Source organism: Falco naumanni, chromosome 4, assembly GCF_017639655.2.
Source record: "Falco naumanni isolate bFalNau1 chromosome 4, bFalNau1.pat, whole genome shotgun sequence".
In the NCBI taxonomy this organism is placed as follows: Eukaryota; Metazoa; Chordata; class Aves; order Falconiformes; family Falconidae; genus Falco; species Falco naumanni.
The window spans coordinates 1,131,372-1,159,307 of record NC_054057.1 but is presented as its reverse complement, the minus strand read 5'-3'; the positions used below and the strand labels follow the sequence as shown (position 1 = coordinate 1,159,307).

Here is a 27,936-nt window from a genome sequence, read left to right as displayed (position 1 = left end):
GCTTCTGAAATTTCCTTTTTTGTATCGTTCAGCAAGTGAAATGGCCTCTGTCCTTTCAGGTCTCGGCCAGCCTCTCCACACCTCTGGCTGTCAGTCCTTGTAGATTATTTTCTACCTGCACTCCTCACTTCATCAGGAGCAGGGATTTTACGCCCTGCTCCAGCTGGCTGCTCCGTGCCACCAGGTGCTCAGGTTTATCGCTTGGTTGTGTGAAGGGGAAGTTTGAGCAGGACAGGGCTGGCAGAGCATTATTAACCATATGCCTTGTTCAAGGGCAGCCACGGCTGGTACCAGAAAAGGGAACTGTAGCAGCAGCACATCTGGTCCAGCTGTTCCCACCTGCCAGCAGTGTGCTGGTGGCTGCAGTTAGTCAGAGCAACCTGACAGCTTTACTAAATGATGGCTGGAATCAAACCAAGACGCAGCTCCCCCCAGGACCAGGGGGCACAGTGGCATTGCTGTCCCTCCTTTCTCCCTGTCCCACATGTGCATGTCTACTGTGCCGAAGCACAAACATGAATGTGGGCCACAGGCTTCCTAAAATTAGAAAATTGTAATGTTACAGGGTCTCTCCTAGGTATTTGATTTTCTGCTCAGTATCACAGAGTAAAGCACCACTTCCCTACAAGGTGACCAGGGCAGGCAGGAAGACATGGCTGTGCATGGACATGGATTGCGCTCTTTGGGAATATATCTTTTCACCATGGGGTAAATGCTATGCAACATGATAGCTGTAATCCTCACGATCAAATACTAAGTGGGCTCCTGCAAATCACTCGTTGATTTGTGAGTAAAAACTTCCAGACAGTCATGCCAAGAGGGAAAGCAATCTCATGAAGACCTTCCTCTTCCATTTCAACAGGGAGGTGGAAAGAGAAAATAAGGCTACAGAGAACTAATTTCAATTCCTTGCAAAAAAGTCTGTGTTTTTACATTTGTTTTCTGTACATGGTAATTCTCTGGCAAGGTAGTTTTATTTGACACAGAGGAAGTATGCTGAAAACGTGTGTAAGAAATAGAGGAGGATTCCTCTCACTTTGCTTGGTGATCCAAATGCAGAATGCCTAGAAACTAGCCAAATATACTTGCAAAGCTGTGAGATGCTGCGCTATTCCTAGGCTTCACACAACCTGGAAACGGTGATCTGACTGTAGGCAATGCTGACTGTAGGCAGTCTCACAGTTTTCAGACTTAAAAAACAAGTGAAACAGACTCCAGCCACCAACCCGGCAAGCCAGGATTAGGCACCCGCGGAAGACGGGGATTTCTGATTTTATTCCATCTCGCCAAAGACTCACCACCGCCCCTGTACAAACCTACACCGCATTAGGGCAATGCCCAACATCAGCACATTACAGGCATGCCTACAAAGATGCACACGTGGTAGTCCTACCCTGGAACAAGTCTGGCATCCTGACTGTGAAGCATCCCTGTGTGTAGGTAGAAAAAGCTATACCTGACATTGTATGGTGAAGGACCCCACCGCACCATTATTGCCACGTTATGCAGGCAAAAAGAAATGGGCCCTTGTTGAACAGACCAAGTGCAGTTGATGTGATGTTAAACCGTTGAGCAGGTGCTTGTCCCTCATTAGAATCTGATGGGTTTGGGGCAACGTGCCTTGGTCGAGTGGTGAAGCCAAAGCGCAGAGAAATCCAGAAGCTGCAGCAGGGCCGAGGGAGCATTCGAGGCTCTGTGGCAGTGAAAGGCTGGCTCAGCTCTGCCTGGCCATGTCCCTGCTGGCTCTTCAAAAGTTTGGGTTTTGCTAACTTTAGGTAACATTTTGCCGCAGGAGACAGTCTGGAGCAAGTATGGGTGTGAGCAGCCAATGCATTTGTAACACAGGTGTAGATACCTGCGGGTATAAGGGTAGGAAATCATCTGGGTGTCAGCGTAGAAAACACTGCTGGTATTTTAACACGTACATCGTACTGAATCCCCGTCCCGCTCTCCCTGTAAACACCATTGTGCTTCTCATCTGCCACATTTGCAGCAGCAGCAGCAGAGAGATTTCCCCTGAAATGGGATTGCTGACCCAGCGGCCGCCCAGACAATGTGACAGGCGCTCCCAGGCAGCACAAAGCCCCCCTTCCAGAAAGCCGTCACACAAAGCCGAAACCCCACGCAAGCCCCAACCTGCTGGGCTCGGCACATCCCTCCCGCCAGTGCGGGGCAAGGCGGCCGGGCTGAGCGGCGGTGCTCGGCGGGCTGGAGCGGCAGCATGCCCTTGCCGAGGCGCCGGTCGTCCTTCTTGGGGCAGCAGCCCTCTTCCTCCGCGGCCGAGAGCTCGGGGCCACCTGGCCGCCGAGTGAGTGTCGGGGGTGGAGGGAGCCTGTCGAGACCCCCCGGCGTCTACGTGGGAACCGTCCCCACCGGCGGCGTGAGCAGCTTGGGCACCCGAGTGTCCCGCAGAGCCCTGGGCATCAGCAGCGTCTTCCTCCAGGGTCTGCGCAGCTCCTCTGCTGCTGTGCCCTTGGCCCCGGGGTTGGAGAAGGGCAGGGGTCTCTCCTATGAGAGCCTGAACGGCTGCTTGGTGGAGTACATCGAGAAGGTGCGAGCTCTCGAGCAGGTCAACCAAGAGCTAGAGGAGCACATCAGAGTCTACCTGGACAAGAAAGCGGCCAGCGTGGGCAGCTGGGGAGCACTGCGGGAGAACTGGGAGGCCATTTACCATCAGGTGAGCACCGGAGCGCTGTTGGCAGCAGGGGGGACAGGGGGAGCTTCAGGAGTAGTTAGCAACCTTGAGTGGTGAGGGTTGATGCTGATGATGAATGCCGCCTGATTTCAAGGCACGGTGCCCTAGACGGAGGGTTTTAAATCTGTCTTCATGATAATTAGCATTATCATTTCACAGTGTGTTGTGGAAAATGCCTATTAAGCAGGAGAATTGCCTTGGGCATCCTGCACATGGGGGTGATTGAAATGCACCCCAAGGCATGATAACTGGGCTGATTAAAATGGGTGGGGGTTTTTCATACTATTTTTTTTCTTAGCTGTGGTTATTATACTGAGCATCAAAATTATTAAAAGACAACTGCTAGGACCGAATTAGTTTTTTCCCTCAACATGATATCGTTATAAGCACATTGGTTGGTTGGGTTTTTTTCATTAGCAATTCAGATTTTTACTTGATTCCCCTGTTTGCTTAATCACATTTTCAAAAGGTCTATTTATTTAAAAATAATAATTACATGGCTAAAAATGAGTGACTCCTTTCTTTCCCTTTGTCACCACCCTGCTATCCCTTACTCCCACCTTCTCCATACGGCACAGGCTGCGGGTTCTTTGGGAGAGTGTTTATTGTGGGGGTGCAAAAAGGTGTTTGCATTGACCTCGGGGACAAGCAGCAGCTCTTTTGCTGACCAGTAAGACCAATAAGACTTTACAGGCTGATGTCCTGCTTGCAGCATACATGGGGCTTTGTCCCCTGAGGTCTCAGTGCACCTCTCAAGTCCTGGCTTCTCGACTCCCAGCCAGTGGGAGCGGACAGGACCCTGAAGAGCTGGAACCCAGCATCTTACACGTCTCTGCCCAGCAGCACTGGTGCAGGCACAGAACATGCCGTCGGTGGGTCCTCAGAAAGCCTGAAAGACAACTTTTAAATTCCCTGGGACAATTGTGTGTTTTACGTTGGGCTGGCCAAAGTTTTACTCCAGCATAGAAGAAGGTGTATTTTTATGGTGTGCTGAATTTTTAGGGCAGACCTTCACCCAGAATACTACAAATGTCATCTGAACTCTGAATGCGGCGGTGTAAGCTTGTTGAACAAAGGTTGTGCCAGCAGAAACACCCAGTTAAGCACCGACTTTTACAGCTGTTATCGTTTTGTATTGGTGAATGACTAATTGTTGCTGCTAATGTAAGTTATATTTCTATAAAGCTTCTTGAAGTGGCTAGTTGCTGAAGCCAATGGGTGCTCTGAATATGGGGTGCTTACGAAAAGCCACATCCTTGAACCTATCATCTCACTGAGGTACATGGGGACTATGATGGGAGATGAAGGTTAATGCTTTACAGCCGCCATCCCGTGTTTTCTAGGTGTGTCCCATTCTGCCGTTGTAGACCTCACCTGTAAAACCTACCAGGGCTTACAGTTAAGATCAAAAAACTAGAACTGTGGGTACCTTAGGAAGGACTGTTGGGTATTTCTTTATAGGAAACCCCAACTTTGTAGTGCAGATGAATCTACTCATATAATAATTTTTCACCCAAATGGCTTTCCTTTTAACCTTTCTTTATATTGTCATCCTGCCACCTTGGTTCTACCCTCCTCTCTTTATGAGTAAGAGCAGCTCATAATGAAATCTGGCTTGAATATTGGGCTCTTCCTATATAAAATCAGAAAAATAGAGCTATGTAGTAGTAGCATTTGCAAGTAACACAGAAAATAAGAGAAAAAGATTAGCATCATCCATATCTACTTCACCATTAAAACACATTAGAGAACACATAAAGTTTTCTGAATTACTTCAATTAAATCAATAAAAGAGGCATCACTTAATGGGTTTTGACTTTCTCAGATATAATCTGAGCTGCTATGTACAGTTCTGACTAATAGGTTTCTTCACTTTTTTTATATTAAGCATCTAACCAGAATGAAAGTAGGACCTCATCCAGCCCCACTCATTCACCCTGGAGCTAACTGCTAAAAGTATGCCAGCATCGACACTGAAACTGTCACTTTTATTAAAGCTGCATCAAAATCAGTTGCTGCAGAAACGGCTGCAATCACAGGAAGTCAGACCCTCCTGCCATGGCACGTCCCAGTAGGAAAAGTAAAAGGTGTCCAGGAGCGGGTGAACAGAAATGAGAGATACCTGGAAGATACATTTCTAGATGTATTTTTTGTAAATAGATTTTGTGTAGATGTCCACATCCACCTTAATGTGACATATACTTCTTTCAGCCTACTGCAAAATCTGAGGATTCATTCTCATTCCCTGCCAGCCCTGTGAATTCAGCCGGGAGGGGTGCCTGGCAGCCATAAAACCCCTTGGTGCCATTCGCATGAAGCAGCTGTGAAAGTTTTAGGGCAGAAAGCCACTTAAGCAGCCGTTTAACCCAAATGTCCACAATAGGAACAGTTTTTGAACAAGAAGCAGGGAAGAAAAATACGCAAGTGGGGGTGGGGTCTAGACAGGAGCCCCTTCCTCTTGCGCTGCTAGTGAGAAGACAAGGATATGGCCACAGGGCTCTCCTGGTCCCAAAATCAGAAATGTGATGGGCTCATCTCCACAGTGGGGTAGGAGAGACCCCAGCGGACCCGAGGTTCCATTTCCCTCCTGCCCTTCCTAGGATGTGCTCCAGCGTCCCAAATGTCAAGTAGTTGTCCTCCCAGCAATAACAACCGGGTGCCAGCATTTCTCCCAGAGACAGAGCTTGGGGAAAAATGTGGCAATGAGTGACTCGGAGGGTATGAGTGGAGGCTCCCTCAGGGGAAAAACCACTCGTGTTTCATTGCAATTGTCAGAGCTATTACTGCAGCAGGGGATCACTGACAGGAGCTGAATGATGGGAAGCTGCTATCCAGCTCACAGCATTAATTATCAGCCTGGGCAGCTGTTTTTTAGCAGAGCAGGTGGACACACACTAATTGGGACAGGCACAAAATGGGAGGATTTTTTGCAGGAAATGAGAAATCCTTGCGGAGAGGAATTCATGTGACAGAAATACAAATTCATCGCATTTTACCCTGGGCATACTCCTTTTCTGCAGGCTTTATCCTGGTCTTCTCGCGGGAAAATCTCTCTCTAATCAAATGTGTCACTTCTGCAGAATAGGAGGTTGTTTGTAATGGCAGTTCCTTCCCACAGAGCAGGGTAGCACCTGAGAAGAGCAGATGCTTGAAACAGTCTCAGTGAGTGTATGGAGAGGAGCGGGTAGCTCAGCCTCCGTGACCGTTCAATTACGGCTGAGTGGGAGACACAGAGATTTATTTTGTCTATGAGATGGCACGTAGCGCGGTTCAGATCACAGGGGTAAACACAAAAGCAGAAGAAGGAATCAACATCCTGGACCAATGTTATCACTGCTGTGATTCCTGTGCATGGTCGGCAGCATCTGAAAAATCACCGTTTTTCCACAGAGATACTTTTATTTATCCATACACCTGGACTTACTGTCAGCATTTACTCAGTGTTAGTACTAAGCCTGGAGGCCCACAGCCTGAGGAATCGCCGCATTTGGACTCGCACCCAGTAATTTATTTGCTGTGGGGCCAGGAGCAGCTGAGTATTATCTGTAACACACTCTAACGCCAACACCATGTGTAGTGTCTGTAAATGGGCAAAACAGCATTCTGCTACTCATCTAAGGGCACAATGAACTCCCACAAAATGGTGCAGAGCTTGGTCAACTGCCGTACAGAGGATGGCAATAAAGTAGGTTTAATTATGTCCTCTCAGCCACCTCCAACAGCACAACCTCGGACTACCTTCACCTACAGCTGTGAGGTGGGGCGCGGAGGTTTCCTCCTTGTGCTTAAGCAACATTACAGGTTTTACAGATTGTTTCTTTAGGAGTTACCTCCTGCTTTGAGAACCAGGCATTCTTTGATGCAGGCCTGTTTACTCAGAAAATAATGTATAAATGAAGTTTTTTCCTGGATGCAGCAGGGATCGGCAAAGGACCCATCAATCTTGCCAGCCTGTCTCGAGGTATTACCTTTCCCGAGGCAATGCAACAAATGCCACTCTTGCTACCTTTGAGTTTTCCTCCTTCAGGCTCTGAGAAGGGGTTCAGCACAGAAAGCATGACCAAAAGCGGTACGATTTTACTGCTTGGCACCTGAGCAGCAAGCATGGGGTTGCATGCTTTTAGCTTGATTTAGTCGTGAATTAAAACATGTTGGAGGCAATGGGCTGACACCAACCGCTTCCTTCTGTGTGTGGAAAGGAAGCCTAGACCGCCATCTTCTGATCTTTCTCCACAGAGGCATCATTTGCTTTAACTGAAGTGAACTTAAAAGCCAGATAATTTTCCATTACATAAATATTTAAACCACACCTGAGGCCACGAATTTAGCAGCATTCAGAAAAGATTTAGGCATTTGTAAGAACAGCAAAACTATACAAAGCTATCGATAAAACATAGCTAAGAATCTGGAAGACATATTAAATCTTGCAATGCCAAGCTTGGTCAGATCTCTCTTAAAAATCAAACACTGCCAGTCAGCAGGGATAAGTTCTCCCCATAAGTGTCTGTATCACATCACACTTTATCAAGGCTGGAGCCTGCAAACTCCCTGGAAGCAGCTAGTTTTCCTTATTACCAGTCATAACCCAGTAAATGGGCCAGTATATTGATGCAGATTTTGATTTTTTTTCCTAAAAATGAAAATTGCATTTTCATGTCCATAAAACTGCAATGAAATTAAAGAAAATTGTTGCTGCTTTTTAGTTACGATGTTTTATACCACAAATATTCAGTGTTAATTCAAGAGCTGAAAAAATCATGTTCAAAAGGTGTATGTGTATCACAGATCCAAGTGTCGAAAGACAATATGTGACTTAAAGGAGCTATTATTAGTAATAACATTTGCATTTTTAAAACACTTCTCATTTTGTCCATTTAAATGCCACATGAGCATCAGTGACTTAAGCCTCCCAGAAGCCCTGCAAGGCAGGACAGTGTTGCCTTCTGCTTTACAAGCAGAGGCGGCAATGTCTAAGTGCTTGCAGCACTGCAAACCCTCTCATTTCCAATGGACACAAAGACGGGTGTTTCCAAAACTCCTGCCTCATGCATTTTGGTATGTGTGTCAGCAATGTAGCTACGAATCCATGTCACTAATGCTGCATGCTTGCACCCAGCTGTTGATTATTAGGAGAATTAAATCAAACAAAAGAGCCACTAGATGGAAGTCTTACATTTCTTCTTCTGAAGCCTAGGAAAGGGCTTTCACAGATCATGTGGTAATTTTTCAGGAAACCTGGTTTCTACACAGAAACTACGGTGTCACTGTTCATCCTAAGTTTACTGTTGGATTTGAAGCATACGCAGCTGATTTCCAGGAGGGCTGAAAGTGCTGGCTCCCACTGCAACATTCATCCCTGAAGCCTTCCAAACATTAGACTTCTTTATAACATTTTTACTTATATGGCACAGTTCAGGTTTGTGTGCAGTTCTGGAAAGCTCTGGACTTTTTCACTGAACCTTTGTCATTAGCTGCTGGTCTATGAAGAGGGGAGTTGGATTTTGATGAAGTCCTCAGGAATGTGTGCTACCAGGGTTCTGGTAAAGACATCCACTGTGGGGTAGGTGAGAAGTCACCTCAAATGACTCCATAAAACTGTAAGATTGCTACTGAAAAGCACTTGCAGTTTGTCTCCGTATAAGGCAGAAATCCAGCAGCAGCAAATCACCAGCTATTCCCTTCTGCTTTCATTGCAGCCATTTTACACTGCATTCAGCCTCTAAACTTAGCCATTAACATACCTCTGAGTGGCACTGTGCAGCTCACAGGATTTAATGCTACTTTTCCTCATGGGATGTTCCCAGTTCTCTCAAAGACATTCATTTTCATCAGACTTTAGGTCAAATACTGTAACTGTGTGGGCTCACTACCGGAGGCAGTAAGTTTGATTTGACAGGACAGGGCAAATCACAGGGCAGCATTTCTGCTTCCTGATTTGAGTCAGGGAAAAAAATAAAAGCTTCTATGAAGATCCACACATGTATGAGTTGGCAGGAAGACAAAATAACTTCTGTAGGAAAAAAGAAAAAAGAAAAGAAAAGAAAAGAAAAGAAAAGAAAAGAAAAGAAAAGAAAAGAAAAGAAAAGAAAAGAAAAGAAAAGAAAAGAAAAGAAAAGAAAAGAAAAGAAAAGAAAAGAAAAGAAAAGAAAAGAAAAGAAAAGAAAAGAAAAGAAAAGAAAAGAAAAGAAAAGAGAAAAGAAAAGAAAAGGAAGAAGGAAAAAACACCAAAAAATTCAGAGCTTCTACTACATCCATGCTGCTGGCATGTAAAAACTAAATGTCTTTTCTCCATCTTTCAGGAGAAACTCGGGTTTCCTGGTGCAAGGGGACCTGAGGCTAGCAGAGCAGCACATCTGCAAAGTCCTGGGTCTGGCCAGCCCCTCTGAAATGCTGCAGAAGGGACGACCCAGGAGTTGAGGAGTTTAGGCCAGTGCTGGCAAAGTGGGGTTGCAAAAAAGCAGGGAGAAGGAAATAAGGGGTTGAACGATAAAGAAGAGCCAGTTCTACGTGCGAGAGAGCATATAAAGTCTTCTGTATTTGTGTGCCGCACAGCAGAGCTGGCTGGTGTGCTGTGAGATACCATCTCTTTCCCACATCTGGGGCTTTCATAACATCTCTGCCTCCTGCGCGTTCACTGCGCTCTCTTAATTTTCTCTATGCCAAAACTGGGACTTTTTTGCCCAGTGACAGTATTCATGGGACCTCTCTCCTCTGCCTAGATGCTATTTCCATGAAACATGTTAGAACTGCATGTCCCTGAGGTGGTCTACCCCTCGATCATTTGGTTGGAATTGGCTAAGAAATCACAGAGTTATTAAAGAAAAATTGGCCGCCCGTGCAATGGCATGAGCTCTGTTTCCCTTGGAAGCTAAGCTCCAAGCTGGAGCTGGCAGGAACAGAGTCCCAGTCCCAGGCTTCCAGCCACAGCTGCCTTTCCTTTTTGTTCCTAACAGCAGGTGAGAAGTAAGCAAACCACTTTGTTGAACTCTCGTGCCTCCTCTGATTTAAAAGATATAGAGTGCTTTTAACTTCATGATCCATAACGGACATCTCAATGTGGGGAATAGGTTATTCCTCCAGACCTCTCCTCATCAGATGCCTTCAGATATTTCATATTTGTTTGTCCAACCATTTGTAAAACATCTGGAGCAGTAAGCTCCAGCAGTAAGCAGTAAGGGTGAACGTTAGTTACCATGTAGAAATGTCCACCTCCACCCTGTCACCAAGCAGCAGGCCCAAAAGCAGGTAGGGCCATACTAAGGCAATGTTCCCACTTGCCGGTACTTGAGGTAACTTATCTGGACGCAGCCTTGATGTCTCCATATTGCATGGCCTGTTTCACCTCAGGGGAGCAGAATGCTTCAGGGGAATTTGCAAGCTCATTTAATTGCAGACTTAATTATCTAAAGAAACATTCCTGCTTCAAGAACTCTCCTGGCCCACATAAAAAAAGCTTCTCTTATTCACGTGGTGGTTTAGTTTCAACTACAAATCTCCATGTGTATCTCCTGAAAAAGACCCAAGAGATGTTCAGTTGAGCTCCTCCCGAGTGACAGCATGGACCATGGGATGGCTGGAGGCCTCAGACAGGTATTTGCAGAGGTGATCGCTCTAAGCCTGGTACCAAACTCCGCATGTCTTTGGTCACCTCCATAGCTCAGTGCACATGTGACTTCAGGGCAGGCAGTGGTCTTTTTTTACCTTTTTATCATTTTATATAACCTTGAATCACAACAAGCTGCTATGTCACAAGCCTTTCAGTTTGCTTACCCCTCAAGTGCATCCTAGGCACTAAAGATAGACCCCAGAGCCAAAGCAATGATACCATGGTCTGTCTTATTTGCACAATCTTTCCAAAGCACTTCACATTCAGTGTAATAATCTTTGAAGACTGCCTGCTCCTCAGGTCACGTATCTTTCGCAAGAGCTTACAGGATTCCATCAAAGAAGAAAAGCGACGCTCTGGGAGCTGAGGACGGCTCACAGGTGCCATGAGCAACAAGTATCCCTTGGCTCACTGAAGATGACAACCCTGAAGAGGACTGCTGATATGGGAAGTAGAATAGGAACTGCATAAGTGCTACTTAAACTGTATTTAGAAAATGTAAGTGGGACTAAAATTATGAACGTACCTTGCGCGCAGTAATGAATTTTGCCCCTTGTGACCAGCTGACGATCAGAATAAATGTGTTTCCACAAGAAGATGAATGCTTAGGAGCAATGAACAGTTCGATAACAAATTACAGCCTGTTTGCAGAGAATTTGTGAATTTATATGTACAAAATTCATTTATTATATGGAATGAGTCACTTAAACAGCCCTAGGCTAAAGGACTATTTTCAGAATCAAACCTATACATCTGTTTAAGATACACGTACAGTGCACATAGCTAATGTGCTGAAGCTCTTTATTGCTTGAGCTCTGTTTTCTCTTTCTTCTAGGTGGGTGAAGCAGTCCTTGAAAACGCTCGTCTTATGCTGCACACCGAGAACATTCAAGCCTGTGCTGAAGACTTTAAAGACAGGTAGTCTTGTGGTGGCACCTAGCTGGCCACTTTCTTTGAAACTTTGCTTTGGCAAATGCTTACTCTATAGGGGAGTAATGCTCAGTGAGTAGAACGGGCTTGTTCTTTTAAGTTGAATATTCAACCATTTGACTTGGGAGGGGGTTTGTAACAGCAAAATAATTACGATGCTAGCATTATTTTGGAAGATTTTGAAGATTTATAGTAACAAAAATGTGCACTAGCAAAACTACTTAAGCTATTCTTTGATACACAACCATTGATTTACTGAGAGGTCAGTATTCATTCAAATTTGGGTTGACATTTTTATAAAGACAAACTTCCATGTACTTTTTAGTTTTAATTTTTGGTACCACATGAGTGGTTTTGGAAGTAACAATCATTCTGCTGCAGCAGCTGAAAAGCAAAAATTGCACCACTACAAACATCAGTGTGGAAACGTTAGATAAGAAAACAGAAACAGGCTGCACTGATTTTCCTTGTCTTTACTGAAAGAAATGAACAGTAGAAGAAGATCTTACACACTGACAAACTACTTTTTTAATGTCTTTCTGTTTGCAGAGCCTAATATTCATGTATATGAGTGCATGAAGCTCTTTACTCAGGAGATGTGGTCCTTCTAGATTTACTCATAATGAACTCATTCATTTACAAATAGCTTTTTGCAAGATCTGACACATAAACTGTATTTCAAACTAATTGATTTTTATCTCCTATGATTTTTATCATCCCTTACACTTCTCTCTCTCTCTCTCTGGTATTATTTTATTTAATCACATCAAAAAGTGTGTTAATCATGTTCTTAGGTTTGCCTTTTATTTCAGAAAGGTACAAGTCTGAGATACTCTTTTTATGTCTATATGTACATGGTTACACTTACATTTTAAGTAGTTTTAAAAAATATTTCTTAAAAATGTCATCTGACTCGGACAAGCAGTCTACATAACAAAATCAATGTCAGATCAATCCACTGCATAGTAAAAGCTCCTAATTCTCACTGGGATCACCTGCCACTTTCCCAAGCACTTGAACTTCCAGCAAAGTAGGTGGCTCTCAAGGGGCAGCAGAGTGCAGGACTTGTTTATGAAGCTGGGTCCCATCTAACCTGCCAACCCTCCTGTCTAACCTCCCTGGCCACCAGGTCCCCAGGTTGGATGGGTCTGACACAAAAGCCTCTCACCGAAGCAGATTCACCATGCAACCCAGCCACATTTTCAATGGAAAGCCTAAAATGAAAAGGTACAAAAGAAGAGCGATTGCAGCAAGCAGCAGTATAAAATAGCAACTGCCTGCCACAATTTCCCTTACCATTGCAGGCACAATTTAGAAATGAGCCGTTTGATTTAACAGCAATTCTAGTTGACAAACAAACCACTCAGATTTCCTCTTTATTTTAATAGCACTGGCATTAGGTCTTAAGCACAGGCTGGTACCCTGAAACATCAGCTTGTCCATTAGTAAAACCTTGATGCACGCATATTTTCTTTGACCATAGCTCTGAAAAATTCTTATGTAGATGAATGAGCAGTTATTCTCATTTTAAAGCCAAGCAGAGAAAAAGCCACCCATAGTCATACTGTGTCTAAACACCAGATCTAGCAAGAGACTGCATGCCGCTCCATGCTTATTCAGGAATCCTATCAGGCTGATAACCACCCTAGTGCAGACTGCTAACTTGGCCTCTTTTATTACACTCTGAGTTAATGACAGGGTACTTCAGGCAGTCAAATTCAAGTATAGCAAGACAAGGTGAGAGCAAAGTATATCTTCTGTGTTTCTGTGTCTCTGTCTGGGACACATGAGCTAATTAGCATAAACAGTGTCATTTTAAAAAAAAAGCAGGTTTTTCTTGCTGAGCTGTGCTGTATTAAGGTTTGAGGTTTTCTTTTTTTTTCTCTGCAGGTATGAAAATGAACAGCCATTCAGAAAGGCAGTGGAAGATGAAATTAATTCCCTATATAAAGTGATTGATGATGCTAATTTAACTAAAATGGATCTGGAGAGTCAGATAGAGAGCATGAAAGAAGAATTAACTTTGCTGTCAAAGAATCATGAAGAAGTAAGTCCAGACTCAGCACACTGCAAAGCCAACGTGTGCCTGTTTCACCCGGTTGGTGTCATGTATCTAGTGCAAAGAAGCACTAAAAAGGTCTGCCTGCCATCTGGATGGGGGGATTCTCCTGAAACCTCCTCCTACTTACCTCTTCTCTGTTAAAGAGCTAACCTCTGAAGCATGATCAGTTTGCTTACATTTAAGTTTTAACCCGTTCTCATCTGATAAATATGACATGGAAGAGATGTCATCACTTCCTTTCCTGCTAGACGCCACATGATGGTCACAGGGCTGCACAGTCCTGTATGTAGACATCTCAACAGTGAGATCTGATTCTCAGCTAGAGATGTAAAGAGAAAATGCATGTGCAGGGAACAAGCTCTGGTCCTGCTGCACTAACACTGAGCATTAACCAGGTTCTTCTGAAAATATCCTGCTTGGCTTAGCAAGCTGCTCAGTTCCCAAAACCATGTCTCTCCTGCGCAACACACCACTGAAGCAAGTCACAGGGACAGGCCGCTGGAAGGGAAGCCCATTATTACCCAATTTTGCAATACTTTCCCACTTACTCATTACATTCACCTGATGGAGGCTCGAATACAGAGCTGCTACTAATCCCACATAAGGGAGAGCAAGCAATTGCGGGGATGCCTCAAAAGTAAGAGAAAGCTTGAATTGAGATGCCTCACAGAAGCAAGGTACTATCCTACCTTACATTTCTTACAGGTTATTTTTCCAGCATTTTCATATTTCAGCAACATTGCAGGCATACAGAGATGTGGTTTGCCAAGATGAGGTTGCTTCATCCCCTCCCTACTTTCATGAGGCTAATCCCAAGGCTGGCATCTTGCAGAAAATAACCAGTGGCTTCAACACCGCTGCATGGCATGAGAAAGATGGAAGTTATTTTTGATAAGAAGGAAAATAGAAAATTCCTAGGAATACACAGGAACCCCCTTAAACCTCCGTGTATTGCAATGACTGCTGTGAAACCAGAAAAGCTGGCGCTGATGCTGTTCTCTGCCCATATGTATGGTGTAACAAGAACACCACCTCTCCAACAGCTCCTCCTGCTCTGCATTTAGCCAGCGAGGAGCCCCTGCAAGGTAGAAGGATGCTCCTTTCTTTACCCGTTGGGAGTATCTGAGCATTTGCAGAACCACCTCAGAACAGACTTGATTTTCCCACGGCAGCATCACCAAAGGAAGCTGCTCAAGAGAAGTCATAGAATAAAGGCTGGAAGCAACTATTGCAGTTACTTCAGCTGAGCTCTGGCTCGAGACTGAAAGTCCTAAGGATTTTTCTGAACTAATTCAAACCTTTCTTTCCTCAAGTGCCCCCACTAGGTAATACATGTCAGGTCCTTTTGAAGCTCTTATGAACTTGGAGTGGGCACATTTTGAGGCTTTCATCCTTGCAGGTTCGTAATTCATACAATTCCATCAATTTTTTTCCAGTATTGCCACTGTCAGGGGCCATTGTTTACACAGTTCCCAGAGGCTTTTACACTACATTTTTGCTTATGCTAACAGCACATATGAACAGATTGATGTAAAAAGATCATAGTGCCAGACAGTTCAGATACATGTGCAAATCTCATTTATTCTTGTGTTCCTGAACACAATGTACAACTGATGCGCTACCTTTAAGCATGCAATTCTAATTCTAAACACACTATTTCTCTACTGCTTACATGTTTTTGGAGCACGTATATATAAAGAACAGAATGCTGTCACGGACAAGGACAGTACTCTTCACCTAACATGTACATGCACAGAAGCACAGAAGCACACGTGGCTCACACAAGCTGCAAGGCTGTAGACCTCCTGCTGTTTTGCACAACTTGTATCTCCCAGTAAATGCATGTCTATGTTGTTGAGTGGTGCAGCACAGAGGAAAGAGCAGGGTCTGATTTGCTGTAAGCTGTTAGTTCCTTGACCCAGAGTACACATTGCAGCTTTATGGGCAATATAGTTGTGATGGGTTCAGGTCCTGGGTGCACAGTACACATGTGTCAAGCTCTGACTGATGGAGAAACTTCCCACTGTGAGTGGGGGCTGCTCCAGGCAGTGCCTTGGTGTAGGGCTTCAGTGTCCTTCCACCAAGAGGGAAACGATTTCTAGCACCCCAGATCTGCAGTAAGACTCCCTGTGCAGAAGCAAGGCAAATCCACATCTGCAAAAGAAACCCTCCAGTGCACGAAGTCATTAATGTAGACACCTTTTGGGACCAAATTTAATTACTCTCTCTGTGGCACCGAAAGAGCTCTTCCTCGAGCCTCTGAAGCTACCACATTCAGTTGTCCGGTTCACCTTCTTTTATGTCTGTTATTTTTGTTCAAGGATGTGAAGGTATTATACAAGCAGCTTGCTGGATCTCAGCTGGAAGAACTTGATGTTCCCCTGGGAAGTGGCCTGGATGACATACTGGAAAAAATCAGAATCCACTGGGAGAGAGACATTGAAAAGAATCGTGCTGAGACAGGTGCCCTGCTCCGTACCAAGGTAAGCACTCTGTAACCCACTCTAACCTTAGTGGATTAACATCCATTAGATAACATCTAATACTCTGTAGTAACTTGGAGGGTTGGATGTTTGCTTTTTTTTCTTGAAACAAAAAAGATGGTAAAAATCTGAAGGATTTTGGTCCAAGCTCATGGGAAAATACACTCATAAATATCAGTGGCTTTCTTGGCATACACAGAGTTAAATGTGTACACACAGGTGGAAATGGCCCTACCAGTATTTGTGGGAACCTTCTAAGGGCTCTGAAATGTTGGCTAAGAGAAAAAAATCAGTTGATACCTTCTGCATAGGATAAGCCACAGTTATTACCCTTCTTCCTAGCATCATTCCTCCACTGAACAATTTACAAGGGTCTGTAAAGCAAAAGGGCAAAACTGATTGCTCTACACTAATTATACAGCTACAGACTCCTTGTGGGTTTCTTCTTGATATTGTTTCCTTTGGCAGCAGTGGGAAAACTGGCTATTAACTTAGAAATGAAAAGTGATGATAATAGCTATTGCCTTTAAAAGGCCTCGCCTCTCCTGACACTGAGTCTGAAACAGCCTTTTAATGCATCTTTTTCTCTGTCATGAAGGATCACACATTTTCCAAATTGGCTGACTGAAGTAAGTATGTTTGCAGAGCTGAAGCATTAAGATCAGCAGATGATCCTGTATGTTAGCAGCCATCTCATTCTGAGTTGGCTATTACAGCAGAGCATGGCACAGCAAATCATAACTACAGCTGTGCTATAAGAAATATTTTGCAAAAACATAGCCTCCCCTGTTCGATGGTACAGAACTGCCATGACAGGATTCAGGGTTAGTGAAAGCAAACTGCAAGAAAAAAAGTAAGAAATACATTTTCAGAGATAAATGCAAGCTCTGAGTACGTGTCTGTTTTCAAAACAAGAAAAATCCTGTGACAACGGTGATAACAAAGGAGCCAGCCAGCCAACCAGAGGAGTTTAACCCAGAGGTCCCATCAAGTTTGTGAGCATGCCAGACTGTTACTCAACAAATTTTTCATAAGGTTGGTCTGCAGGGGCCTGATTTTCAGCTCGTACAGCCCAAAGGAAATCGGTGACACAGTAATAACTACACGAGCCCAGACAGTGCCTCCATACAAAGCATACGCAGCCCCGAAAAGCCTAAGCATCCTCAGTAGCCTCCTAAGCTTCTCCCAGAATCTCTCTTCCTGGCCCACCACCAGGTTTCAGCAAAATGAGCATTACTTTGAACAGCACCAAATTTTTCAGTGTTCCCACTTTTCTGTCCTGCTTTCTCCTTTTCTGTTCCACTTTCTCCTCCTCCTGTGCAAATACACCCTCACAACTTCTTTCTTATTTCTTTCATACCTTCAATATCTGGTCTTTCAGATGCTCAGAGATATCATTTGGGGAGAAAACTGCCAGCTCATATTAGGCTGATGACTGGATCCCATTAACGTGTCTTTTATACCTAGCCCATCTCTACTTGGCCCTCTTAGTCTAAGCTCCTACTAGTTTAAGTTGATACTGTTTTGGGTTTTTTTTGATGGGAGGAAGAATTAGAGCATCACAGATTTCTGGAAAGATCAGTTCTGGTTCTGAACAGGGTCTGGTATGACATTCCAGATTTTTTTTTCCCCGAGGCATACCTCTCATTAAACCCAGATGACGCAGTTTTGCATCTCACATCTCATACAGTTTTGTATTTCATACAGATCTATTCAGATTATTCCTATTAAGACAGAGAATGAGAGTTCAGCTTTTTTCAACTAATCTTGTGGACTTATGCCATCTTATGTGGCTAAGCTGCACCATTCAGTTATCCACACTGTGAAAAATTTGTCCTTACTCTTTTGCAACATCAGAGAGCGAGCCATTCCCTCCTCAACTTTGCTATTCATTACTAGTTTCTTTAATCTCTCTGTGTGAGGTTTTCCTTGGTCCCTAATATTTTAATTTTCTTTATCTGCACCCACTCTTTAGTGTAGCTGTGACAATGTGAGACCAAGGTATTTCAAATGACGTCCTACCACTGACTTAGACATCAGTGCAGTATTGTTATTTTCTAATTCACTTGCCTCATTTGCTTTGTCTCCTGACTAGACCTGCAGTCTTGGCTAGATTTTTCACAGGTATTCGGACACCAAAACACACCAATTTCCATTCATACCTAACAGGGCTTCACATGGGACTTTTTTAGATGAGTATAACCTCGAAACTCGAGTCCACTGGTTTGACCTCTGCACTTTCTTGTCCATAATGCTCAAAACCTTTCCCTGAACTGACAGCAGTGATTTAAACCCTTGTAAGACACACAAGCTATTTAGTATTTTCCCCTGAAAAATGCTTTACTTAATGATGTGGTGCTGTTCATTCATGTAGGTTGATTCCACACATCCACCCCTGCTCACTGCTGATCTGTATTGCTTTCTGCCATCCATAAATCCTTCTAGTTCATGTTTCATCCCCAAGGCTGTAAACCTTGAGGCATCGAGCTGTTAAGCTTCTGTCATAATGGAACTAGACATTAATCCTCCTCTTCATGTCCCGTCTCTTGACCAGCTGTTGATCCATGGCAATGCTCTTCCCTGAGCACACAATTACACACTTTCCTCTGTCATCCCCTATGCGAGACCTCATAAAAAGTTTTGAAAAATCTTGTGGATTATATCAGTTGTTTTTCCTTTCTTTACTACTTTGCCAACATGTTCTCAGAACTCTAAAGATCTTATAAAAGTCACTTTCCTTCTGCAGATATCATGCTGATCAGACCCTGGTGTTGGTGTTCTGTCCATATCATACTTTAATTATCTTGATTCCACGAAAAACAGACTAATGAGAGATTCTGCACTCTTGCACAATGGCTGGCTCAGAACTGTACAGAGGTGCTTGAAATCCATACATTCCTAGGAAGCTCAAGCACCAAAATGATAAAGATTTAGGAGAACGATTTCATCCTTTCCCTCCAGTTGTTTGTGGGCATCACAATTCGGTATAGCATCTGCCTTGTGAAGCATCTCAGGAATAGGAAGAGCAGAGCCCCCAGAAAACACGAATTGTCTAGTGGCACATGTCTGCACTTCTCTACAGAAGGAATCCCAAAGCTGAGGCCAAATGTCACACCCAGCAGCACCCTCCACATGGACTCTTGGGGCGACCCAGCTGGTAATTCTGTAAGGAGGACGGGAAAACCTTGCGTGTACCAAAAGTGTTGGAGCTCATTCGGTGTGTGCTTATTTGCTGTATCATCCTCAGTATTTAGTGCCTGTTGTGGCTACCTCCATCTACTCTACCTGCCTGTTCTATCATTCACATCACTAACATCAGCTCAGGCTAGCTCCTGGAGGAGTTTCAGCATCACCTGTGGTGACGGTGAGTTGGATTTATAGGTAGCATTTGGGCCACCAGCAGGGTAAATGTGAATGAGAGATGCCAGGCTTCAGGTAATGGGTGTAGGCTATAAATATAGATGCAAAGGCCCCCTCTCTGCCCTATGTATCACTTTAAAAAGAGACATTTATAGTCTTCATACCATAATAACGTGCAGACTACACTCTCAACACAATTTAGGAGATGCAAATCACTCCAGAATGGCAGGTCCATGATCACTAGGCTGGGTTCAGCAGAATCAGTGAGGTGGGATTACGTCTCTCTGACGCATAAGCCCCTACAAAGTATTTCTAGAAAATACAGGCTCTGTGCAATTTGCTGGAAAGGACAGTTTTGGTGCCTGGATTGAAACTCAGCCATCTGCAACACAGGTTCATAAACCTAAGTTCTGCTTGAGACTGAAATGGTACTAAAATGACCTTCTGCACCTGAGATTATTTCATTCACAACAGCCAAGGTGTGGGGTTCATATTATGGTACCCTAAAAAATTATAGAAATTATTTCCTGTGCATGGTCCCAGATTTTTTTTTTCTAAATTTGATCTTACATTTAAAATAAAAGAAAGCATAATCAGAAAAGCAGGACAGGGTCAAGATGAATTTTCACAGTAGAATGGAAGTATTTTGCATAGTTTAACTTTAGTGTCAACTAGAAGAAATGTAGGTTTTGACTGAAGAATTGTATTTGCTAGAGCCCAGAGCTCTGGATTGAAAACCATGATCTCAGCCCTCATTAAAAAGTACAGACATTTTCACTCAGGTACCTTTTCCTTCACCTATTTCCAAGGAGACTGAACTAAACACATAAAAACCTGCAAGCAACAAGAGCATGAAATTGCATAAGAATACCTTAATTCAATTAACAGAAATTATTTTTCTGACTCTGTGATATGACTTGCTCTTACTCACCAAATCCTGTGTGAAAAATCAAGCTGTGAATACTTCTGAAATCCAGTAGACTAAGTGAAAGCACTTACGTCTTTAAAAACCACTTTAAAAACACTCAAAAAAAATTGTAGTATAGCTACAAAATGAAGAAATCCAGCAACGTTTTCTTTTTATAGGTCATTTTAAATGTACTAATATCAATGGTGAATAGCTTTTGTTGACGTAGATAAAATATATATGCTTATATGTATAAGCCTTTTTACAGTAAATGCATAGGAAATGTGGTAATTTTGACACTAAGAAGTATTCAGAATTATTCAGCTGAGGGATTTAATATACAAGAATCAAACTTAAAGTCAAAATTGCCACAAACCGTGAAAATATTAACTGTCAGTTTGGTATGTAAGGAAACTAAACCATAATTTGAATAGGCTGTATCTTTCAAAGCTGGTGAAGGGTCTGGAGCACAGGTCTTACGAGGGGCTGCGGCAGGAACTGGGGTTGTTTAGCTTGGAGAGGAGGGGACTCGGGGGGACCCTATGGCTCTCTACAATTGCCTGAAAGGAGCTGTAGGCAGGTGGGTGTTCGGTCTCTTCTGCCAGATAACAAGCAACAGGACAAGAGGAAGCGTCCTCAAGTTGCACCAGGGGAGGTTTAGATCGGGTATTAGGAAACATTTCTTCACTGAAGGGGTTGTCAAGCGCTGGAACAGGCTGCCCAGGGAAGTGGTGGAATCACCATCCCTGGAGGTATTTAAAAGACCTGCAGATGTGGTGCTTAGGGACATGGTTTAGTGGTGGACTTGGCAGTGCTAAGTTAAGGGTTGGGCTCAATGATCTTAAAGGTCTTTTCCAGCCTAAATGATTCTACGATTCTGTGACAGTCACAATTTTTTACTAGCAACAGGCTGAAACAATGGCTGCCGTGCGAACACAGGAGGAAGAGCTGGTGGAGGGTCTTAGAACTGAGTTCCATGAAACTGCCTGCAAAATACAGAGCTTGCAAGCAGAAACCGAATCTTTGAGAACTTTGGTAAGCAATGTTGGGGTTTCAGTGGGTATATTCTGTGCAAAGTCAACATGCCTTCTGAGGAAAACATTCCTGTCTTGGCACACAGGCTTAAGAAATTCTGTTTTCCAGCAGATACTGCTTCCAGAGATGCCAGACATTTCTGGCCTCTTCTTGATTGACATGGTGCACCAAGTGTAACATATTTGACAACCAGGCCCCAGATTTCAATCTTCAGTGTCTTCATACTCAATAACAATTTCACAGAGATTGCTGGGTGGGTAGTACTTGACAACGTGAAGAGTATCTGCACCTTGTAACCACGGTGGCTCAACACATTTTTCAAAGTATCTAAAGAAAGGAATTATCAAAATATTACATCTCCACTTTAAGCATATTCAATAGAGATTTTGGCCAAACCTGAATAAAAATCACTATGAAGTATAGGAAAACTGACTTCTAATGTCTGCTGTCCTGCCCTTATAGAAAAGGGGCCTGGAGAACTCTTTATATGATGCCAAGCACTGGCATGACATCGAACTGCAGAACCTAGGCTCTGTCATTTCCAAGCTGGAGGCTGAGATGGGAGAGATCAAAGTAGAAACCGAGCAGCAGCAGCGGGATCGTGAAAACCTGCTGACCAGCAAACAACAGCTGGAGAAAGACATTGCTGCGTATCACTGCCTTCTGGATGGAGAACAAAGCAGGTACTTGTCCTTAAAAGCAAGTGTGCCATGAGGATGGAGAACATGTGCCCCCCCGAGAAGGCGCTGTGAGGTTGCTGGAAGCAGGAAGACTAGGGTGATTCTTGTATTTCATAAGGTTAAGTGGTGATGGTGACGTTTGGAGCAGTTGCCAAAGGGGAGTAACACCCCGAATCCAGTCGTGCAGAGATTCCTGACGTATTGGAGATGAGTGGTTTCCAGCACTGCCGCGGAAAGACTCTTAGGAATATGCCAGTAGGTCTACATGTCGCTTCCCTGAAGATTTGAGATGTGAGATTATAAAGCTAGTACAGAATCTGGGGGCTACATTGGTGGCTGCAAAGCAGCTGTGTTGTTTCTTGCCTCGGGTACATTATGCCTTCCCTTGACCTCCTACTATACAGTCCAAATATTAAAGCTGTGATCCTGGGGAACCTCCCTTTCTAAGCATATAAGTTCCCCCCTGCCCTGAAGCCCGAGGACAGAATCTGGCCAACTGACCGTACCTTTTGTGAAAAAACATAGTTCAGACTCTTAATGTTTGTCCTCTGGGAATAACCTTAAATTCCTTTACAGTGGTTGGGTTGCTTGGTTGGGCTTTTTTAAGATCCTTAATCACCACTAGTCATGGAACCTCTGAGAATCTGATCCACAGATTTTGACTTGCTCTTCTGCTCCAGTCAGGGAGAAATTATTTTGTAAACAGATCCTGCTGAAGTTGATGAGATTTCACCAGCTGAACTGAGGATAGTATTTGGTTCAGCAATTTTCCTATTTGTAGTAGTGATTAATTTTATTTGTTTTTTACTTTCAGCTGATTATGAAACTCCCAGCCCACAGAAGACCATTGCCATTAAAGCAAAAGGAGATGTCACTGCCAATTATGTTCGTGGAAGCTAAAACCCCATCAGAGCAGCCTGCTTTATTCAGTTTGATTCAACAGTCAAAGTAGGTTGTAGCTTGAACAACTTTATTAGACCCTCCTCATGTAATTGCTTTGCTTACAGATTTCAATTTACTCATGTTGTTAAAATTATAATAAAAATAAAGAATATCAGGGGTTTAGTTTGACTTTTTTTTTCCCTTCCAGTATTTTTCATGATAGCTGAAGGGGGTTGGATTAAAGACATAGGCCCTCCACTTCACAGCCAGTAAACTCTTCCTTTTTGCAGTACAAATATACCAAGACTGAACTACCCTTCCACTTTGCACACAGCATCCAGGTGGAAATGGCAAGCACTCTGTTGTGTCACAAGACCATCAGCTCACTAGTGTGAAATCTAAATCAAATAATGCTGAAGCAGTTCAAGTGTGCTGTTAACTCGACACAATTAATTCTGCAATACGTAAGTCAGCATAAGCATTCATGTGAGCATCTCAGCAGCATTTAATAAACGTGTTTTAACTCTAAACTAAACTTCTGGAAAAGTTGAAGGTGCAGGAGAGCAACAATAGTTGTCTGCAGTCCAGGTCACATCCTTTTACTGTATACTGCATATCCTAGCCAGAGTGTCAGTTTGTGCAAATATGATACTTTCTGATCTATCGATATATTTTGATACTTGTTTTTTATATGCTTGGATCTTTCTTGATACCAACATCCCTTAAGGCAGGTTGGCCAAACTTCTTTTCAACAGACACCCACATAGCATCAACGTGCGGGTGACCCTAAGTAGATTCTCTTATTTTGATGGTATGATGAAAAAGATTTGTCATCTTTCACTTCTGACTTCTGTATTTTAAATATTGATATCCTCATTGTATTGCATTCACAGTGTGGTCATATAAAGTGCCAAGATGGATCCTGCATTTTCAGAGGAACATAATGAACCTTGGCCCCCATCACACAAAATCTCAGGTGGATGGCTGGCTTTCCTTCCTGAGTCCCTGCCCAGGAATGAAGCTATCCCTACATGCGTGTGTTGGGTTAGGACTTTACAGTATCGACAGTTACACAGGGTGACAACATAGTTCATTAAGCGGACTCAAAGACTACGGAGAAATGGCATATATTAGAGAACGTAATGGCATACAGCATGTATGAGAGAGAGTCTGTAGATATTTTGATCTTTAATTGAAATATTAGCTAACAAAGGTACTTAAGTTTTTAATGACTGATAAAATCAAATGCACTCCAAATCCACCATACATGATCCACCAGAGAGTAACAAGAATCAGCACACATGTATTGCCATGCCCTTCCTTGCACATTCCCACACACATGGAAAATCCTTCCTGATACAGTTATTGACAAACAATTCCTCATTTAATCTCTGCAAAAAGGCTGTTTGGCAGGTACCACCTTCAAGATTTTGACAAAAAAGTACTGGATTAAGAGACTACCCAACAACAACCAAAAAAGAAAGGCAGATTCCTTTTTTTTTTTCCTCACAGAATGCTGGCTCCTCAGAGCAGCAATACTACCTTCTTACATATCAATGCAGAACTTGCCAAGCTGAGACTCCACTATCCAAGGATAGTGATGATGAGAGAAAATATATACAAACAGTGGTACAAGGGATGAGATGGCAGAGACCCTTGGGTTGTTAAGTGGATGCTGTCTAGGAGTGGTCACTTTTTGACATTAGTGAAACATATCCTCCCCCTCATTCTTGACACTTAAGCGAGAGCAGTTTCACTGTGGTTTGAGAAAGAAAACAGAATTTACAAATTATTTGTATATTTCTCCATAGAAACCCCCTGATAGGTTTTCAGGTTTTCTTTCTGTCTCATGTGCACTGTAATCAGATAGCTTCTATAAATAATCAAATTAATCCTATAGCATAAAAATATACAACCTGGTATCAGATTTCTTTGCTATTTTTTGGTGATGCCTCAGGTATGAAGACACTGCTGGCTAGCCCACTGTAATACTGTTCTTTATAAATGTCACTGACAGAGATAAACCTGGTGAAATTATGAATCTACAATCATACTGTGATGTGAAAGGAAGGATTTTTTAAAGTTTCTAATATGCCATTCCTTGTTAGGTTCAAATGATGCAGCAAGTTTCATAAAAATAAAAGCAGATTATTCATTGGAATGGAAAATGCAAAATCAAGGTATTCCAGCATGGGGAAGTGGCTGGAAAAGGTGGAAGCATCTAAGCGTAAATAGTGAATTTCCAGAAGGTTTTCCCTTGACCCCTAGCAAAGACCAAAACCCACTGAAAATACTATTTTTGTGAATAGTTCATCAGAAGTCAAATGTAGCACATCTGGCCCTCCTAAAACAAAGTGCTCTCATATTAAGCACTAAAGCTCTTGTGAAGAAATCTCTACTTTTCCACAGATTACTGATAGCTTACACAGCTCCTCCAGCACACTTTGCCAGCCTGAATGCCATCTAAGCATTGACAGTCTTCACCACATGAGATGGGAAATTGAGAACAAGAGACTAAAGGCTTTCACAACTATTTGTCAGTGCTAAGGTTCATAAACTGATTTATCTTTATATTTATCCTCTAGTCTAGCAGTTGTTAAATTAAATATGTGTGAACATGTTTCCCAGTGGTTTTCCTAAGAAAACCAAAACCAGAAAACAGATTTTATTATCTTCTACTGCAGTATCTATCACACCTATACACCCACAAAGAGATTTGTGGCATTTGCTGTTACGAAGACTCAGGATGCAGGGAGTACAGATAACACAATCTAACAGCCAGCTGCTGCATAAAAGGACATTTCCATTCCCCCTCACTTGCTATGCGTTCCCATCACACTGTCTTGTGTTGGCACCAACACCTGTCTGATGTCTCAAGAGAGGAGACAGTTCAGGAAGCAAAACTAGCAGAAAATTAGCCCTGTGAAACGCAGGGAAACTTCCCTGCTACTTAGCTCCCTGAATCAGGCCACTGCAGGTCTAAACACATACCAGTAGCAGCACAGGGATGGGAGGCAGAGAGAGACTAATCAGGGGTGTAAAACACGGCTGCCCCCTTGGCGATAGCTAGTCCCTAGGTCGGATCAGCTGTACCATCAAACCATATGCATGCTTTATCTTCCTCCTCAGCCAGGCACGGCTTTTGCTGCACCTCAGCTTGAAGACACCCTGCTGCATCCTCAGAGGAAGCAGAGGGTGCCAGCCCAATGCTAGCCCATGCTTCATTTCAGATTTCCACTCAAGTAGCAGCATACCATACCAGCTAGGAACTGGTACTCCAGAGCCTACCATCCTACTGTTTACATTTTAGCATAAGCGTTATTACATTGATTCCACAGTTAAAAGATTATTTTTAAAATTATTTCAAGCTGGCATTGTGTAAAATTTAATACTTCGACAGAACACTGCTGCCACCACTGCCTGCTTTCAGATGGCAATTATGGGTGGAAAAATGGGCATGTTAAGTCTTCTGCCTTCTGGCTGTAAAGGTCTGAAATTACAGCAACTCTTAGTGCCCCAAAGCTGATAGGAAGGTTAAGCTCCTAAGGAGAACTAGGGCCCATGCTGTGGCAAGGACTCCCCCAGAATCCTCTGCAAGCTGCTCTGCACCTAGGGGCACCTTCTCAATTTCCTTAAGCAGGCACATGCCTAAGAGTTACCAAATTAATAGTTCTACTGCTTGTGCTCTGCAAATGTCCAAGCAGTTTGCAGTGCTATCACCTTCCTGTCACAGAATGGAGGAAAGCAGGTACAAAGGAGTAAGGGTAAGACAAAGCACTGGGTGACTGGAAATAGAAGTCTGCTCCAAACCCTTGCATCACCCACAGCTCACTTCAGCTTTCCTTTCTCCACACGAATAGTGACTGCTGCATCACTTCCCCTATATGCAGTAGTGCTTAATTCCCCAATCTTTATAAAATGCACCAAGATGCACAGGGAACAGCATCATGGCAAGACTCATCATAGCTACAGGACAGACACAAGAGGTGGACAGGCATGGTGCAGAGCACACTGCTAATGTGGGGGAGGTTTTCAGAGTCCTCCGGGTGAACCCATACCTGAGCAGAGGCATTCAGCACGCTGTGTCTTGCCAAAGGTTAGTCACACGGGTCAGTGATAGACAGCACAGTAGAAACCTGTCCGCTGAGCTCATGCTTCCGTCATGGCAACGTGGCTTTCTGGATATACTCCTTACATTACAAACAAACATTACTTCTGCCAGTCCATGCCTCCAAGCCATTCTTCAGCCAAACGTCCTCTGCATAAGTATTGAGGATCGCTGAATTTGAGAGAGGAAAAGAAAAAAGTAAATACAGGAATACTGAGCTTTTTTTCCCTGCATCTAACATTTTACACAGCAACAAAAAGTTAATGCAATGCATTTGCAGAGAACTACAAATGCTGTGCATCAGCATGTTTTCACAATTTTACATAAAAATAAAACTAAAAGCGGGAGGAAAATCCAAGCATAACTGCATAACTAATGCTTCCTTTAAAGTGCCAACTGAGACATGTCTTCAAATTTGGATCTAAGCCTTCGGAGGCCTAAAATGTTGCTGCTACTTTCCATGGTTTCTACTGAGTCTGTTCCAGATTTCACAGCTGAAATGTTTCTTGGTACTCTGCTCCTGACAGGTATTAAGTTTCTAATCCAGAGTTGGTCATTCCAGCCTTACAGCACTGTGTTTGCAAGGGACAAGTGACGCAGGTGCTAAAAGCAGCAAAAAGGTATCGGGTTCACATTCTGCAGCCTGATACTCGGAGCTATCCATAATAATGCAATGAAAGTATTTTACCAGCTGCTGAAATTTAAAAAGTTTAGCTTCAAATCAGGCACAGCACTGTACTTAGCTGCCATTATTAAATTATCTACCACAAAAGCTGAGGCATACAAATTGTCTGCTTAGTGGCATATTATTATCAATGCTGAGCCTGCAAGTCACAGCATGGTGCAGCATGGAGGTATGTCAGCTTTCTGGGCAGTAATGGAGTACCAATGCAAGGGAAAGCAGCACTATGACAAAAGGAACATCAAACACTCTTCCACACTGAACTGTCCTGTGTCACATCTTCCATGCGACCTTCTATCAACCAAAGGGGACAGCAGTAGGAGAGGGGCGCCCAGGTGCACCAAGGAGGCACAGAAAATGAGACTTTGCTACTGAATTTTCTCTCTACTTTGGTAGTTACTCCTATCACAAAAGGGAAAGTGTCATTGATCACATGGCATTCTTGGTGTTACCAGATGAACTGTTACGCTTGCAAATTTTAGTTCTCAGGGATCTCTGTGTGGGAT

The 27,936-nt window shown here is 43.4% G+C and overlaps 1 protein-coding gene across 1 annotated transcript; it reads left to right on the top strand.

Annotated features, from left to right (window-relative positions):
- The first annotated feature begins 1,864 nt into the window (after positions 1-1,864).
- BFSP2 (beaded filament structural protein 2) lies at positions 1,865-22,034 on the top strand. The gene is given in 7 exon segments (XM_040590000.1): positions 1,865-2,677; positions 10,602-10,772; positions 11,137-11,219; positions 13,122-13,278; positions 15,615-15,776; positions 20,947-21,078; positions 21,541-22,034. Coding segments are annotated over 7 exon segments (1,413 nt in total). The 5' UTR covers positions 1,865-2,221; the 3' UTR covers positions 21,793-22,034.
- Positions 22,035-27,936: the final 5,902 nt, after the last annotated feature.